This window comes from Saimiri boliviensis, chromosome 21 (genome assembly GCF_048565385.1).
Source record: "Saimiri boliviensis isolate mSaiBol1 chromosome 21, mSaiBol1.pri, whole genome shotgun sequence".
Classification (NCBI taxonomy): Eukaryota; Metazoa; Chordata; class Mammalia; order Primates; family Cebidae; genus Saimiri; species Saimiri boliviensis.
The window spans coordinates 24,210,195-24,227,102 of record NC_133469.1 but is presented as its reverse complement, the minus strand read 5'-3'; the positions used below and the strand labels follow the sequence as shown (position 1 = coordinate 24,227,102).

The following is a 16,908-nucleotide window of genomic DNA, read 5'->3' as shown; positions in this document are numbered from 1 at the left end:
CGGTAATTGAGGCTGGCAGGAGACATTCCAGAGGAGTATGACAGAGTTCCTTGGCATCAACCAGGGCTTGCTAATTAGAGGAGGAAGGACATTTCATTCCATGTTGACGTGGAAGATGCTGCACAAAACCTCAGGATAGCATGGCCTTGACTATGGGAAAGAACCAGAAAGGACACCAGACCTTCTCTCTCATGGAATGGTTCTCTTACTTCTATTTCTCTCTACTTTCTGGCTTCTACAGTTACCACACATACTTTTAAGGTTTTTGGATCAGAGTACGATAGCCTTACCTGGTCACTGCCAATTTAAGTTTCAAAGGAAGATTGTGAATCCAGACAGTCCCTCAGAGGGCTTGCTGTGCCCAACACCCTCCTTCCCCCAGCAGGGGGCGCTGCTATTGCTGGAACAATGCAGTGAGGGCGCCCAATCAGCCCCCAAGAAACTGCTTCCTTGCAACAAGGCCAAGACCAAGCCCTGAGAGAAAACCAGCAGAATGCGGGTTACAGAATCTCAAGGTGCCACATTTGGACTGAGAAGTACCTCAAAGATACACCCTACCCACTGCTGGACTTTGAGAACCTACAAGTCTCTGCCACCCAGCCCTTGGGAATTCCTTACATGGCAGCACATGGTGCCACAAGGCAGGTAGGCAATGCTCTTTAAAACACCAAACTCACTCTGCAGCTAACCACAGTGGTGACCACCCTCCATTCTCCTTCCTGTGCCAGCCAGGCAGGGACCTCTACCTGAAACAAGGGCTGGAGAAAGCGGCAGGAAGACCAGTGCCCCGAGGACAGGCTCAGCATGGGCCATGAGTACACGCAGCCGACTCCTGCTTCTGGAAGGTGATGGGATGCCAGCAAGACTGCATGGAGGACACTTTCTTGAGTTAGAAGCCTAATGAACATACCAGCTGGGCCTGCACCAGCTGAAAACATTGGCTGTTGGACATTTGGATGCTCACTTTCCAAATACCAAGAAATGGAAAGAAAACAAAAGTTCGGCTGGGCACATTGGCTCACGCCTGTAATCCCAACACTTTGGGAGGCTGAGGCAGATGGATCACTCGAAGTCAGGAGTTTAAGACCAGACTTGCCCATCTCTACTAAAAATACAAAAACAAACAAACAAACAAACAAACAAACAAAAAAACATAAAATAAGCTGGGTGTAGTGGCGTGCCTGTAGTCCTAGCTACTTGGGAGGCTAAGGCCGGAGAATTGCTTGAACCCAGGAGATGGAGGTTGTAGCGAGCCAAGGTTATACCACTGCACTCCAGCCATTCTAGCCTAGGTGACAGAGCAAGACTCTGTCTCAAACCAAAAAAGAAAGAAAGAATGAAAAAAGAAAAGGTAAGTTCTAGGTTGGGCATGATGGCTCACACCTGCAATACCAGAACTCTGAGAGGTTGAGGCAGTTGGATTACTTGAGGTCAGGAGTTCAAGAGCCTGGCCAAGAGGGTGAAACCCCATCTCTACTAAAAATACAAAAATTAGTCAGGTGTGGTGGTAGGCGTCTGTAGTCCCAGCTATTTGGAAGCCTGAGGCACATGAATTGCCTGAACTCAAGAGGCAGAGGTTGCAGTGAACCAAGATCACGCAACTGCAAATCAGCCTGGGTGACAGTGAGATTCTGTCTCAGAAAAAAAAAAAGAGCAGCTCTCACTTTCCTGCTGGGCTTGACCTGTGGTATAGAAGTTTCCATGAAGTGAGATCCTGAACAGGGGAATGACAGTCCAAAGAGGCAAGGGCAGCAGCTTCCAATGGCTGGGCAGTCACTATGTGCCACCACCAAGCTGGCTCTGAACACACACCACATCCTTCCTCTGCATGATAGACCAGGACAAGGGAGCCCCCCAGGAAGCCTGAAGACATGCCGAGACACACAGGGAGATGGCAGAGACCTCCAACCTCATCACACAAGGTGGTCAGCCTCCCTCAGCTGTAAGTAAACACGAGTTTTGTGGTATGTTTTACACAAGGCTCCATTTAAGCAAGAAAGTGACATGCGGACCCTGGGCCCAAGACATTTGGTGCCATGCCGAGATAGGATGCAAGCTCAGCTACAGCCAAACACCTCAGATTCCCCCCTCAGGTGGCTTCCCAGGGACCTGAGAGAGGCAGCAGGCACCAGGAAGGACATTACGGAGCAACCCCCAGGTGTGAGATGCAGCCTGCCATGCAGCACTGTGCACCCAGGCACTGCACCCAGCCGGCCTGCAGAAAATCATAAGACCAGGTGTGTGGCTGGCACCCTTAAGATGACAGCAAAGTGTAGGCATACTGCCAGCTGTGGGCTGAAACTCAGCCACAGTCTTACCACATCAACTAGCACATTCTGATTCTTTCTAAAGCCAACACCTCATCCAAGTCAGGATCAACAGTGTTTCCACCACCGTGTGGAAACAGGAAGAACTGAAGCCCCAGACTGTACGCCCCCCGCCTCAGTGGCAGCAAGGAGAGGCGGGGCTATCTGAGAAGGTACAGAAATCCTGGGCCTCCAATCCGGGACACTAGGAGGCCAGGTGAGCCCGTATGCATTCACTAACACTTGACACACAGAGACACATTTCCACACACATGACACACCAGCAGACTCAGCAACATGAGAGTGGCACGCTTCTCACCACACGGCGCTGGAGTCCCTGAGTGCAGGTGAGTGAGCACCAGGATGCCCTCTCCCACTCTCCTGCTGCGTATGGCTCCCATCTGCTTCGGAGCATCTAGAAAGCTGCCCTCCACCCTGGTCCGCTCTGTACTCAGACTCTCAAATGGAAGGTGAGAAGTGAGGATGAAACTGCAGCCTTCTACTCTCTGATACACATTTCCAGAGTCACTCAGAGTGGCAAGGAAGAAGGATGATCAAGGATGCCCAAGCAAAGCTAGAAACAACAGGCGCTATGCAGCTGGTGGTCCTAGACATGACCAAGCACACACAGCTGGCCACCCCAAGGACTCTAGGGTTATCTCACAGAGTGCAAGGGGGAGAGAAGCCCCCTGCTTTACCAACTTAGCCCCAGCACCTAATCAAACCAGGACCCTCACTGTAGCACACCATGCACAGGTGACCATGCACCTGCCGGTGACTATGGAGCCCACAGCCCCCAGACCCTCACCTGGACTCCGGGAGCCACCATCTGGGCAGTCTGAGCTGTCTGTACCGCTGTCTGCTGTTGCACCTGGGGCTGCACCTGGGGCTGCTGCACCACCATTGGAGCTCGGACCTTGTGGGAGGAAGAGAGAATGGGATTTGGAACCACCTGAGGCAGAGAGCAGAGCCCACTCCTCCTGTGGGAGCTTAGGAAATGGAGCCTTTCTTCAGATGGGAAATGGGACTTTCATTACTTCATGTGCTGTGATGTCACCTCACTGGCCATTTAGAATCCCATAAGCTCAAATCCAACTCTGGCAAGAGGCGGCACAGCCCTCCCACTGGTATGTCACCACATATCCCTCAGCACCAGCTATCACCACAAGCAGTGACAGCTTCCAATGTAGAGCTAACAGCCTAGACTGCCCATCCTCTGGGCCAACCATATTGAAGGTCCACAAGAGCCTCACTCAGCCTGATTCCTTGAAGTAAAGCAGGGTCACCGGCCGGCCAGCAGAAGGAAGGGCCTAGTGGCTCCTGTCTGTATTCTCAGCATTTTGGAAGGCCAAGGCCAGCAGAGCCCAGGAGATTGAGACCAACCTGGGCAACATGGCCAAACCCGATCTCTACAAAATATACAAAAATTTGGCTGGGTGTGGGGATGCATGCCTGTAGCCCTAGCTACTTGGAAGGCTGAGGTAGGAGGATCGCTTGAGCAAGGGAGATCTGATCACATCAGTGCACTACAGCCTGGACAACAGAGAGAGACCCTGTCTCAAAAAAAAAAGTGCGGGGGCAAGCTTGGGCAAAAGGGGCAACTGTGAATACACTGCATGGAGGGGACTCCAGAGGGACAGGCCTGCACCATTACTCAGGGGGCTCCTCCTTAGACATTTCCAAGCCAACAGGGCAAACTCCGCCAGGGCACACCCCACCATGCAGCACACAAGGGTTCCAGTCCGCACAGTCTCAGGGGTCAGTGTGTTGGCTCCCAGGTGATACGAGTGACCATATTTGCTCCTCACAACTCTCCTAGACTTCCAGCCTGCCTCTATGAGGCCTCCTGTTCACCCCCATACTTGGCTCAGGCCCCCACTCCACTCAATGAATCACAAGTAGAAAAGGCCACAAAAACCAAGTGAGCCAAAGAGTTGTCCAAAAGGCCCCTTGGTACAGCTCTCTCCATCCTGGTGATAATACTCTGTCCTCTGTGCCAGTGTCACTGACTAGACTGGCTTTGTGCAGAGATACAAAATGAGACTGGGAATAACAGTCTTTTATGTTAATACTCCCCTCAAAAATATAGTAATGAATTTTGTTCTCCTGAGACTTGGCAGAGTGTAGAGAAAAAAAAGATACTGCCTTAGAATGTAACTCTGAACAGCTGGCAAACCACCAGACACTGATAGAGCTGGCACATCCTTCCACGTGGTGCCCATCAGTCAAATCACCCATACCCTGAAAGGCCCCACAGCACTACTGCAATCAGTCACGCTGCTTGGAATGTGACTTGCTGCCCCAGCAGCAGCAGCAACCTGTATGGGGTGCAGATGCACCTCTTGGAACATGAAACACAAAATACACGCTCCCTTGCTGAGCCATACTACAGTTGGCAGGGCTGGCAAGGGGTGGGGCTGCCAGAAGTCTCGGCACTTGAATAATATGACATGCTGTCTCTAGCCAAAATGTGTAGAGAAACTGCTGCTGACAGAGCCATGAGTTGCAGGCCACAGGTACTCACAAATTTCAGTGGTGGCTGGGTATACAACATTTGTCCAGGGAGAGCTTGTGCCTGCGACACCAAAGGCTGGGTCTGTGACTGTGGCGGGAGTTGTGATGGTTGGTTCTGAGCAACTGGAGGCTGCTGGGGCTGTGGCGGTGGCTGGTGGTGCTGTGGATGATGCATCTGCTGCAGCTGCTGGGGCAGGGCCTGGGAGGGCGGAGGCTGTGGCTGCTGCATCGGTGGCTGCTGAATTGGTGGCTGGGCCTGCAAAGCCTGTTGCTGCTGCTGCTGCTGCTGCTGCTGCTGCTGCTGTTGCTGGAGCTGCAGCTGTGCCATTCGCTGCAGCTGCTGTTGCTGCTGCTGTATCTAGAGACAGAACAAGCAGCACTCAGTTATCACTCATCCACCTCTGGGACACCAGCTCCTCCCTGTGCCAGCCTGGGCCCCAGAAAGCACAGGTAGGCAACTGCATGGCCATCAAGAAGGCCTTCCTGGACGGGCACAGTGGCTCAAGCACTTTGGGAGGCCGAGGCAGGTGGATCACAAGGTCAGGAGTTTGAGACCAGCCTGACCAACATGGTGAAACCCCGTCTCTACTAAAAATATAAAAATTAGCCAGGCATGGTGGCACAGGACTGTAATCCCAGCTACTCAGGAGGCTGAGGCAGGAGAAACACTTGAACCTGAGAGGTGCAGTTTGAGTGAGCTGAGATCGCACCACTGTACTCCAGCCCGGGTGACAGAGTAAGACTCCGTCTCAAAAAAAAAAAAGGCGGCCTTCCTGGGCTGACCTCTCACTCACATGGGGAGGGGCACACCTCCCATAGAAAGGCTCTGGGCCTCCAAGGCCAACACCAGCTGTCTTCCTGACACCAAGGAGGCATCAAGTGCTTGCCTGGGCTCTGGTCACTACAGGTTGGCTACCATTCCCCTAGGATGGTTCAAAGGAAATATCTAGAAGCTTCAGGAAAGGTGACAATTAGTAGCAGCTCCATGGAAGCTAGGATAAAAGCTGGGGCAAAATGCAGATTTCTTTTTCTTTTTTTTTTTTTTGAGACGGAGTTTTCGCTCTTGTTACTCAGGCTGGAGTGCAATGGCGCGATCTTGGCTCACCGCAACCTCCGCCTCCTGGGTTCAGGCGATTCTCCTGCCTCAGCCTCCTGAGTAGCTGGGATTACAGGCACGTGCCACCATGCCCAGCTAATTTTTGTATTTTTAGTAGAGACGGGGTTTCACCATATTGACCAGGATGGTCTCGATCTCTTGACCTCATGATCCACCCGTCTCGGCCTCCCAAAGTGCTGGGATTACAGGCTTGAGCCACCGCGCCCGGCTGCTCAAAATGCAGATTTCTGAAGCCTCCACAATGGTGCTTGCTTTGCCCCTAGAGGTCAGTGGTATGAGCCTCATGGTGACGGTCAAGGTCTGCTTGTCAGGACAAGAAGGAAAAGTCTGGCTGCAGATGTACTGTCAGCTCTGGGACAGGAGCCCCAAGATCCAGAGAAGCCCAGCAAGCTGAGGCCTTAAGGGGTGGAGGGTTGTGGGGGCCCTTTGAGGCTTTCCTTTCCCAACCAAGACCTGTTGTGAGGACAGATGTTTAACACATCTAGACTCTCACTGGAAACCATGGGAAGCTGAACAGCTTCTGAGAAGCAGTGTTGCCAACATGACATCACCGCTATCCCATGGAACACCAGCTAGAGGTCAACTAACACTGAGCCCAGACCCCAAGACAGAGAGGAAAACAGCAGGCGCATGTGTCCTCAGCAAAAATGGCCCACACTGGCCCAAGCAGTCCTAAACCTCAGAGTGTTTGTCTCCCTTCTTGCATCAGCTCACTCTTGTCTGAATCCCCTGTAGCCCCTGAAGCACACAGGAGGCCCACAGCCAGATGCCCGAAGCTGGAATGGAAGGGATCGATCGCAGAACCTTCCTAGTGAGTCAGGGTCTATTTCTCCTGCCTGTTCCAGACTTTTCAAGAAGCCCAGGAAAAAGGGAAGGCACACGTGTCAAGAGGACCCTCGGCTGGCTCCGGGCACTGCACCCAGCACCATGGCTGATGCCAGCCCAGGGCTCACACTGCAGGGGGAGGCCAAGAGCAGGAACAGGGGACTTGGTACCTGTTGCTGATTTTGATGATGCAATTTAATTAGATGCTGCTGCTGCTGCTGCTGCTGCTGGAGCTGCTGCTGCTGCTGCTGCACTACTGCTTGGAACTGCTGCTGCATGGCACTCTGCTGAGCCTGGAACTGCTGCTGTTGCTGCTGCTGCTGCAGCGCCGCCTGTTGCTGGAACTGCTGCTGTTGTTGCTGCTGCTGCTGCTGCAGCGCCACCTGCTGGAGCTGCAGCTGGGCTGAGAAAAGACCAGAGCCGCCAGTCAGTCCACGCCGCAGAACCTCCACCACAGGGCTGCACAGCAGGGGACAAAACAGCCAGCAAAGGCCCCACTGCCATGGCTGCCGCTGGAATCTGAATGTTCCACTTACCACAGACAGAAAGAGAAAATACGAAGTAGCATTTGTGTTGATTTTGAAATTTCCTATCTGAGTTACTCTATAATAATCAAAGAGAAAAGAAAAGGGACAATTAAGTCTTTTGGATAGGTAAGAAGCCTAGACTCTGGCAACCAGTAATCTGTCTCTATGGGTTGGCCACTTCTGGACTCTTTGTATAAATGGCATCAGACGTGCTCTTTTGTGACCTTTCTTTAGCATACCATTTATAAGTTCACCCATGTTGTGGCATATATCAACTTTTCCGTGTTATTTTTATCACCAAATAATATTCTACTACATCAGTTTCCCATGTTTTATTTATCCATTCATCAGCTGATGAACTTTTGGGCTGCTTCTACTTTGTGGCTATTATGAAAACTACTCATGTTAACAGTCAATTACAAGATTATCTGGGGAGTGAGGTTTCTTTTGGGGTGAAGACAAAAATATTCTAAAATTATGATGGCTGCACACCTCTGAATTACACTAAAACCTACCAAGTGGAGCACTTCAGATGGGTGAACTGTATGGTAATGAGAATTATGTCTCAATAAAGCTGTATCAAATACAAAAAGATCCTTTGTATACTTTGCCCAGTTTCCTCTAATGATAACATTCTACAAAACTACAAGGTATCATAACCACTATGTATGCTCACTTGTGTGGGTGTGTGTACTAAGTTCTAGAAAATTTTATCACCTGGGTGGGTTCAGTCACCACCAGTGAGTACACTGCAAAGCCCCACACTGCAAGGATCCCTTGTGTTGACACCTTTCTCAGGAACCCTGACCCAGCATGGTAGCCTTCATTTCTAAAATTTTGTCATTTCAAAATTATATATATTTCAAAAATGGAACCATACAGTATGAAACTTCTTTTTGGGATTGGCTTTTCACATTCACCATACAGGTTGTAGTTCTAGGAGTAGTTCCTTCCTTGTATTGCCAGGGTATTCCATGGTACAAGCACCTCACAGTGTGTTTAACCATTCAAGTTGAAGGACATCTGGGTAAATGCAGATTTGGGCTACTACAAATAAAGCTGCTATGAAAATTTGTGCATGGGTTTGTTTGTGGGTTTTGCTTGTTTTTTGGTGTTTTTGTTTTTGTTTTGAGACGGAGTTTCCCTCTTGTTGCCCAGCATGGAGTGCAGTGGCACAATCTCGGCTCACCACAACCTCCACCTCCCAGGTTCAAGCGATTCTCCTGCCTCAGTCTCCTGAGTAGCTGGGACTACAGAGCGTGCCACCACCCATGCCTGGCTAAGTTTTTATTTTTAGTACATACAGGGTTTCTCCATGTTGGTCACGCTGGTCTCGCACCCCTGACCTCAGATGATCCGCCCACCTCCGCCTCCCAAAGTGCTGGGATTACAGGTGTGAGCCACCACGCCCAGCCTTGTGCATGGGTTTTTATGCAAGGTTTTCATTTCTCTAGGAAAAATACCCAAGAGTGTAACTGCCAAGTTGCATATTTCATTTTGGAAGAAGGTGAAATCGCTTTACATTCTTACCAGCAATATATGACTGATTCAGTTTCTCTGTCACCAACATTTGAGGCTATCACTATTCATCTTAGCAATTCTGATGGATGTAAGGTTTTTGTTTTTCTTTTTGAGATGGGGTCTCACTCTGTTACCCAGGCTGGACTACAGTGGTACCATCGTGGCTCACTGCATCCTTGACCTCCTGGGCTGGAGTGACCCTCCTCCCTCAGCCTCATAAGTAATCATAATATAAGTAATCATAATAAATGTGAGTGGACTAAACTTTTATTTGTCTTTCATTTTTTCTAAGCTTCCTTGTGTTTATTGCATTTTTGTTGGATGATTGGATTGAACTCTGTATTAGATGGATCTCTGCATTGTATTTTTCCTATTGATCTTAAATTTTATGAATTATTTCCATTGTTTTAGCAATCATTTTTCAAATTTATCATGCATATTTAAAGTATAAACATTATCAATATTTTAGCAGTTCCCAAATTTACTACTTTTTAAAGTAGGTTTTACATGTACACAATGGACCCGATATTCATGCTATATCTCCCTTCTGACTTCCATTTATTTCATAGTTTGTTGATGTTACTCTTCACAGCAGACATTCTATTAAGAGGCTGGATAGATTTGAGGTTAGGAATACAGCCTCTGAGCTAGGCTCCCTGAACTCAAAACCTCAACTCTGTCACTGCTCATTGCCTCAGTTTTCCCTGTTAGAAAAGACAACAATAGTATCCACTCCACACACTGGACTAAGAATTAAGTAATCTATTATGTAAGGAAAACAGTCAAAACAGTGCTTGGGGTTGGGTGCAGTGGCTCATGCCTGTAATCCCAGCACTTTAAAAAATCGAGGCAATGCCAGGCGCGGTGGCTCAAGCCTGTAATCCCAGCACTTTGGGAGGCCGAGGCGGGTGGATCACGAGGTCGAGAGATCGAGACCATCCTGGTCAACATGGTGAAACCCCGTCTCTACTAAAAATACAAAAAACTAGCTGGGCGTGGTGGCGCGTGCCTGTAATCCCAGCTACTTAGGAGGCCGAGGCAGGAGAATTGCCTGAGCCCAGGAGGCGGAGGTTGCGGTGAGCCAAGATCGCGCCATTGCACTCCAGCCTGGGTAACAAGAGCGAAACTCCGTCTCAATCAATCAATCAATCAATCAATAAATAAATAAATAAAAGCCGAGGCAGCGGATGGCCTGCGCTCAGAAATTTGAGACCAGCCTGGGCAACAAGAGGAGACCCTAGCTCTATTAATAATAATAATAATAATAATAGTAATAAAAATAAAAATAGTGCTTGGAATGTGACAAGTCTGTATGGCGGTTAGCTTGAGCATTATTATTTTACAGAGGTAAATTTTTATTTACATCAGAGATTTTCAACCTTTTCACTACTGGCGTTTGACCCAGATGATTCTATGTAGTGGGGGCTGACCTGTACTTGTAAGACGGTTAGCAGCCTCTCTGGCCTCCACCCACTATGCACCAGCAGCACCCCCACAGTAGTGACATCCCCAAATGTCTCCAGACATTGTCAAATATCCCTGTGGTGCAACATCACCCCGGGTGAGAATCACTGGTTTAGATTTACACACATTTACTATCATCTGTGCTCAATATCACCTGAGGGAAGAGAGGCTAAACAAAAGAATGTATCTAGGAGTGCAAAAGGCTTATTGGAAAAAGGTGAAATAAAAGGATACATCCTTTAGAAAACCTTTTAGTGAAGGTCTCTAAGACTGGGTTTATCTAAAAACGACTTGCTTTTCGCATCCCTGAAAGAGTCTTGCTGGCATACAAATGTGACTGGCAGCTCTATTCTCAATGCTTTAACAATATTCTATCATCTTTCTGATTCCATTGCTGAGTGTATTTACTGCTCCTTTGCAGGAACTGGCTATTTCTAATTCTTCTGGACTTTGGTGTTCTACAGTCTCACAGCAGTCGAGATGGTTAACTTGCTTGGTGCCAGCTGGGCTTTTCTCAGCGTTATCCCCTTACATACTGTTTTCTTCCATTCTCTCCATTTGGTCCTTTTTGGGGCTTTGCTTGGATGCCGATTAGAATTTCTGATCTTATCCTCATTTCTTACTCTTGCTTTCACATTTTCCATGTGCTCTTCTCTGTACTACATTCTAGGTAATTTCTTCAAATGTAGTTTCTATTACACAAATTTTTTCTTCAGCTGTATCTAATGGGCTGTTTATTCCTTCATTTTCTTTATTCAGTAATTATATTTCTCATTTCTACAGCTTTCATTTGGTTCCATTTCAAATCTGTTGTATCACTGCTCATGATGCTTTGTCATTTGAAATTCTGCTCTTTTTTGTTTTCTATTTTTTCAGAGATGGAGTCTCGCTCTGTCCCCCAGGCTAGAGTGCAGTGATGCAATCACAGCTCACCACAGCCTCAAACTCCTGGCCTCAAGCAATCCTCTGCCTCAGCCTCCCGAATAGCCAGGACTGTAGCTGCAAGCCACTGTGCCCAGCTCTCCACTTTATCCCTTTATATACCCCATGGCCCGTATCTAACAGCTCCTGTATGTGTGGTCATTGAGCATGCCTCCATCTGTCTATTATTCCGGTTCTCCTTCATGGTGTCTCTCCTTCCCTTCATTCCTGGTGATCTTTGTGTGCTCACTGCTTGACCTTAATGTGCAACTGACACAGGCCTTACACTGGGGACATGTTCCTCCAATCTGGACCTGCTTCTGGGGCATCTGATGGGTGACACAAGACCTAGCATAAATCCTGGCTGACTAGAGGAATCCTAAGCTTACTCTCCCCAACCTTGCAACAACCAAGGCTCAGGAGGACAAAACCTCCCCCACTACTGCAGGACAGCAATCCAAAGGGCACGGTAACCAAGACCTAGCTACCTAGGGGGAGGACGTGTCCTCAGCACCCAGTCCAACACACAGTTGGCATTAGAAATTATTTTTACAGTCGGCCTTACATGCGCATGATATAAAACTCTTTGAGAAACAAAAATGCAGACTGAAAAGCTTTGCTACCAACTCTGCAATGCAGCCCCAGCCATAGAACAGCCAGCAGTTTCAACCTTTTCAGACTAACCTAGGTCACCTGAAAACTATCACGATGTCCCCTCTCCCCTTTGAGAGCCCCTGGCAAAACCTGACATAGGCTCCGCCCTCCTGGTGGCATTGGATGAAGACCTGAAAGGGCGTTCCTTAATCATGCAGTTGTCTTTGGGAAAGGTGTCAGGGAGCGATATCAAATGCCCATCAGGGTTGACACCACCACTTGTTTCACGGAGACACGGGAGGCAAGTGGTGAAGGGCAGAGAGAGAGTGTCTCTGACAAAGGTGGTACAGCAAGATGCAGAAGTAGAGAACCCACTGTTTCACCTAGTGCCACACAGAAGACCAGGCCCTTTGGAAGCTAAAAACAGGATGTGGGCCAAGGTGAGACTAGGAAGGATGTGGGCAGGATACCAAGCTTCACCACTGAACTTCTCACAAAGCACTGGTTTAAGACAAAGTCTCTGGAGTAGAATGACAAGGCAACTCTTGTGAGCATTCTAAACTCAAACACTTAAAAACAATTTCTTATTATCAAATATTAGCTCATGATAAAAATGCGCCCAGTACACAAGAGTAGAACGTGACAAGGAACAAGAGCCAGCACTTCTGTGGGTCCTCCCTAAGCCCAGCTGGTGTACATATCCGATGTGCTAAGACAAGAGAGGTGAATGAAAGCTTGGGATGAAGAACCAGGTGGATTATTCTAGGACAGGGAAACCAGCATGTGCTGAGAGTTAGACAACAGGAAGTAAGAGGAGAATTAAAGTATGAGAAGGGACAGTGGCTGGGGATGGAGAAAGATTCTAGAGCGGGGATGGAGAAAGATTCTAGAGCAGGAGTGGGTAGAAATTAGGATGTCTGTGGCCTCAGAGAAGAGGAAACCCGACACAGGATGGGATAGGAGTGTGAGGATGGGGTTAGGCAGCAGCTTCCATCCCAGCTCTTGGCCTGGGGTACAACTCTGGTTCTCATTAGCTGCTGTGCTGACAAAGCAGAGGAGGTGATGCTGCCCTCTTCGCAGGGTTATCATGAGGGATGTGTGACAAAAATATGCTGAAGCACCAAAGCTTGTACACAGATATCCACAGAAGCTTTATTTGTGTAAGAGCAGCCAAAATCAGCAAACAATCCAAATGTCCTTCAAGGGTGAATGAATAAGCAAACTGTGGAAAATCCGTTCCACAAAATACTACTTAGTGATGAAAAGGAATGAATTACTGATAAAACCCGGGTGGATCTCAAGGGTATCAGACTGAGTTTAAAAAGCCAATCTCGAAAAGTCACATATGGTACAATTCCATTTACATAATGTTCACAAAGACACAGAACTACAGAGATACAAGACAAATCAGCAATTGTCAGGGCTCAGGGCTGGAGGGAGAGCATGATTTCCAAGAGGTAATACAAGAGCTGGTTGGTGGTAATGGAACGGCTCTGAATGCCAATTGTGGTGATGGTTACTTGGTTTGACCTGTGATAAAATCTCACAGACCTACATATACACGTATGTGCAGCCCAAGAATGAGTATAAAAACTGATGAAGTCGGCCAGGCATGATGGCTCATGCCTGTAATCCCAGCACTTTGGGAGGCCAAGGTGGGTGCATCACCTGAGGTGAGGAGTTCAAGACCAGCCTGGCCAACACAGTGAAACCCCATCTCTACTAAAAATACAAAATAAGTCGGGTGTGGTGGCAGGCGCTCAGTTTCAGGTACTCAAGGAGGCTGAAGCAGGAGAACCACTTGAACCCGGGAGGCAGAGGTTGCAATGAGCCAGTATCACGCCATTGTACTCCAGTGGGCAACAAGAGTGAAATTCCATCTCAAAAGAAAAAAAAAAACAACAACTGATGAAATCCAAGTTAAGACTCCGAGATAATTGCACCGCCCCAATATTAATTTCTTGGTTTTGACAATGTTCTATGTAAGATATTATTACTGGGGAGAGCTGGGTAAAGGGCATGTGGGAACTCTCTGTGCTATTCCACAACTTCCTGTGACTCCTAAACTATTTTAAAAATGAAAGGTTACATAAAAGGGAAAAAAACACTAAAGCACTTTGCAGTGGGCACAGCACACTCCAAGAAATGTTGATGGGACTCAAAGATACAATAAGATAGGTCCTGAGGGTGGGCACACTTTGGGAGGCCAAGATGGGCAGATCACTTAAGCCCAGGAGTTCAAGACCAGCCTGGGCCACATGGTAAAGTCCCACCTCCACAAAAAATACGAAATATTAGCTGGGCGCAGGGCTGTGAGCCTGTGGTCTCAGCTACTTGGGAGGCCGCGGTGTAAGGATCACATAAACCCAGGATGTCGAGACTGCAGTGAGCTGTGATTGCGCCATCGCACTCCAGCCTGGCCCACAGAGCGAGACCCCATCTCAAAAGACAGGTCCTGGAAAGAAGGAGGTTCTTTGCCTCCCCTTGAGAGCAGCTTTGGTTCACCTATAACATCTGATCACAGCCCAATTCCCCGCCAGGATAGCCACGTGGAGAGGACATAGTATGTCCTTCACAGGAGGGGAGCCTGAGGATGATATGGCTGCAAGCCATGCCCAGGGTGACGTAGGGGCAAGGGCAGACTAGAAGAGATGGTGCCCAGAGCTCAAACAGTGAAATTGTGGGTGCTGACACTCAGCCCTGCTTTGTGGCTGAGAACCCCAGGAAACACACTGTATCTATATCAGCCACAAAACACAAACCCTTGTATGGAATGTCAGGCCATCCCCACCCTCTTGCCCAGGGCTAGGAGGAGGGCCCAGGATCACTTAACCCTTCTGGGAGCTCAAAGAAGACTGGAAGCCTTTTCTCTCCACATACAACAAAGATTTAAAAAAAAAAAAAAAAAAAAAAAAAAAAGAAATTTGGAGATTCTTCATGCTTTTCTTGATACCATCATAAGCACAGGAATAAAATGTATTGTTGCTTGCAAGAAAGTGGCAAATCCTCCAGGAAGCGTGGTACTCACTCTGTGGAGTTGCCGTAGACACGACAGCCATGTTGTGAGGGGCCATCCCCGAGGTCCCAGGGGGCGGCTGCCCCGAGAGAGACATTGGCTGTCCCATGGCACTAAGGCCACCCATCCCGCCCAGAGACTGTCCCGGGCCCCGAGGAGGCATGCCAATTCCGGCGGCTCCCGCGGCAGGTCCGCCAGTCAGGCTCTGGAGTGCGTTCATAGGATCTGTGGGAACACAAGGGCAGAGCTTCTCAGGAAAGGACCTACTGGACTGGCCATGGCTCAAAGGCTGTGAGGCTCACAGAGCACAGATCTCCCCTACCTACAGGCTCAATCCCTTCACGGCCCCAAGCAGTAAGAGACTAGACTCCTGGAGACTCCCAAATGTGAGTGACAAGAATGCCAGGTGTGTTGGTCACTGCTCCCAGACAGTGAGCTCCTCAAGAACAAGGAGCATGTCCCACACCTCTAGCCTGGCCTGGACCAGGGTCCTAATGTTAAGAGACAAATGACCTCTCTGATGCCTGCAGGTGCACTAAAGATGGGCTGAGGCTTTGAGGGCAGGTGGCAACCCCTGCCCCTCCTGGCTGTCCAGGCCTCCTGCTAGGTGAGCATACAAAGTACGATGGGCCTTTCTACATAGCAAGCGAAAACACAGTGGCCAGGGGACGCTATCGCAGGGATGGCGCAAGTCCACAGGCATACACAGCTCCACTCCTGCTGTTGCAGAGTCCAACTGAGCCTGGGCCCCTGTGTGCAGGGCCACCATGCCAGAACAGCTGAGGGGTCCACAGAGCACTGAAGAGAAAGGTGCCAAGCCCACAAGGTCAGCAACTCAGTGAGCAACGCCACAACCAAGGACAAGGAGGCCAATGTCACAACAGTGTGGACTTAGTAGCGAAGGCCAGCGCCTTTGCTGGGTACACAGACAGGTCTGGCCCGGCAGGACCACCATGTCACACAACTGGGTGGTGCCCAGGATCCCATGCTCTAATGCCAAGGGCCCCAGATGTTCTGGCCACATGCCCTTGATGCTACTTAGCCCCAGCTGGCCAAGAATTCCTGTCCTGGCTGAAAGGTAAGACCCACACAGTCAGAGACAGCTGGCATTTACAGCTCTACTACCTAGGGCAGGGCAGACAGTGTTCGGCCTGTGAGGTCAGTGCACTCCCTTCCCGATGACAGAATGCAGTCGGCCAGCCTGGATCTGTTAAACTCCTTCCCTGGCAGCTTAGTCAGCAGAGACCAAGGCTGAATTGACAGAATTCCCCTTATGGGATAAACCCTGAAATTTAAAAATACAGATTTCTAAACTATTTTTTTTTAAGGCTGGAGTACAGTAGCGCGATCTCTGCTCACTGCAACCTCTACCTCCCAGGTTCAAGCGATTCTCGTGCTTCAGCCTCCTAAGTAGCTGGGACTACAAGTGCGTGCCACCACATCCAGCTCTTTTCTGTATTTTTAGTAGAGATGGGGTTTTACCATGTTGGCCAGGCTGATCTCAAACTCCTGACCTCAAGTGAGCTGCCGGCCTCAGCCTCCCAAAGTGTTGGGATTACAGGCATGAGCCACAGTATCCAGACAGATTTCTAAATTTACAAAGAAACTTTGTAACTTAAAAAAGTGAATTCACAGCATTTTCTCAGAAATGCTACTACATATTACTATACAGAAAACAGCATAATAGTTCTCTACCAGAGAGAGAGCTCAACACTTTCAGATAATGTCTTAATAGCTTTGTGAGTGTTTATCTTTTTGCTGGGCAAAGGCAGCATTTGTGTCAAACAGGATGGGGAGGCATCATGTGACTTCACGGTCTGCAGGAAGACGAAGGCTGGAGAGGTCAGGGCACAGCTGGTCAGCCTCCTCCCTCCAGAGTTCTCTCCGCAAGCATTCTCCTCTAGTGACAGGTTAACCCAGGCACATGAGGCATGCACTATGTCATTCTTGCCACCTCAAATCCAAAGTTGGGAGGAACTTTAACTCAAAAGGGAAAACTCTTACCACTGACGGAAGCTTGAGATTTCTTGTTATCTATATGAAAACACAAACAAAAAAAACCAAAGTAAACAAAGTTTTATATAACCACATTATTTCCACGGG

At 48.8% G+C, this 16,908-nt stretch overlaps 1 protein-coding gene across 8 annotated transcripts in view; it reads right to left on the bottom strand.

Moving 5' to 3' along the window:
- Positions 1-16,908, bottom strand: part of MED15 (mediator complex subunit 15) — an 85,641-nt gene that overhangs the window by 15,616 nt on the left and 53,117 nt on the right. For 5 of the 8 annotated variants that reach the window (XM_010330490.3, XM_039462394.2, XM_039462391.2 and 2 more), the window contains exons 4-8: positions 16,810-16,839; positions 14,818-15,030; positions 6,933-7,165; positions 4,831-5,178; positions 3,115-3,222 (exon numbers count right to left, since the gene is read on the bottom strand). In XM_010330490.3, coding sequence (XP_010328792.2) covers positions 3,115-3,222; positions 4,831-5,178; positions 6,933-7,165; positions 14,818-15,030; positions 16,810-16,839 — 932 coding nt within the window. Of the gene's footprint in view, positions 1-3,114; positions 3,223-4,830; positions 5,179-6,932; positions 7,166-7,298; positions 7,366-14,817; positions 15,031-16,809; positions 16,840-16,908 lie in introns of all 8 variants that reach the window. The other 3 variants (XM_074390894.1, XM_010330491.3, XM_074390896.1) reach the window with 2 other exon arrangements.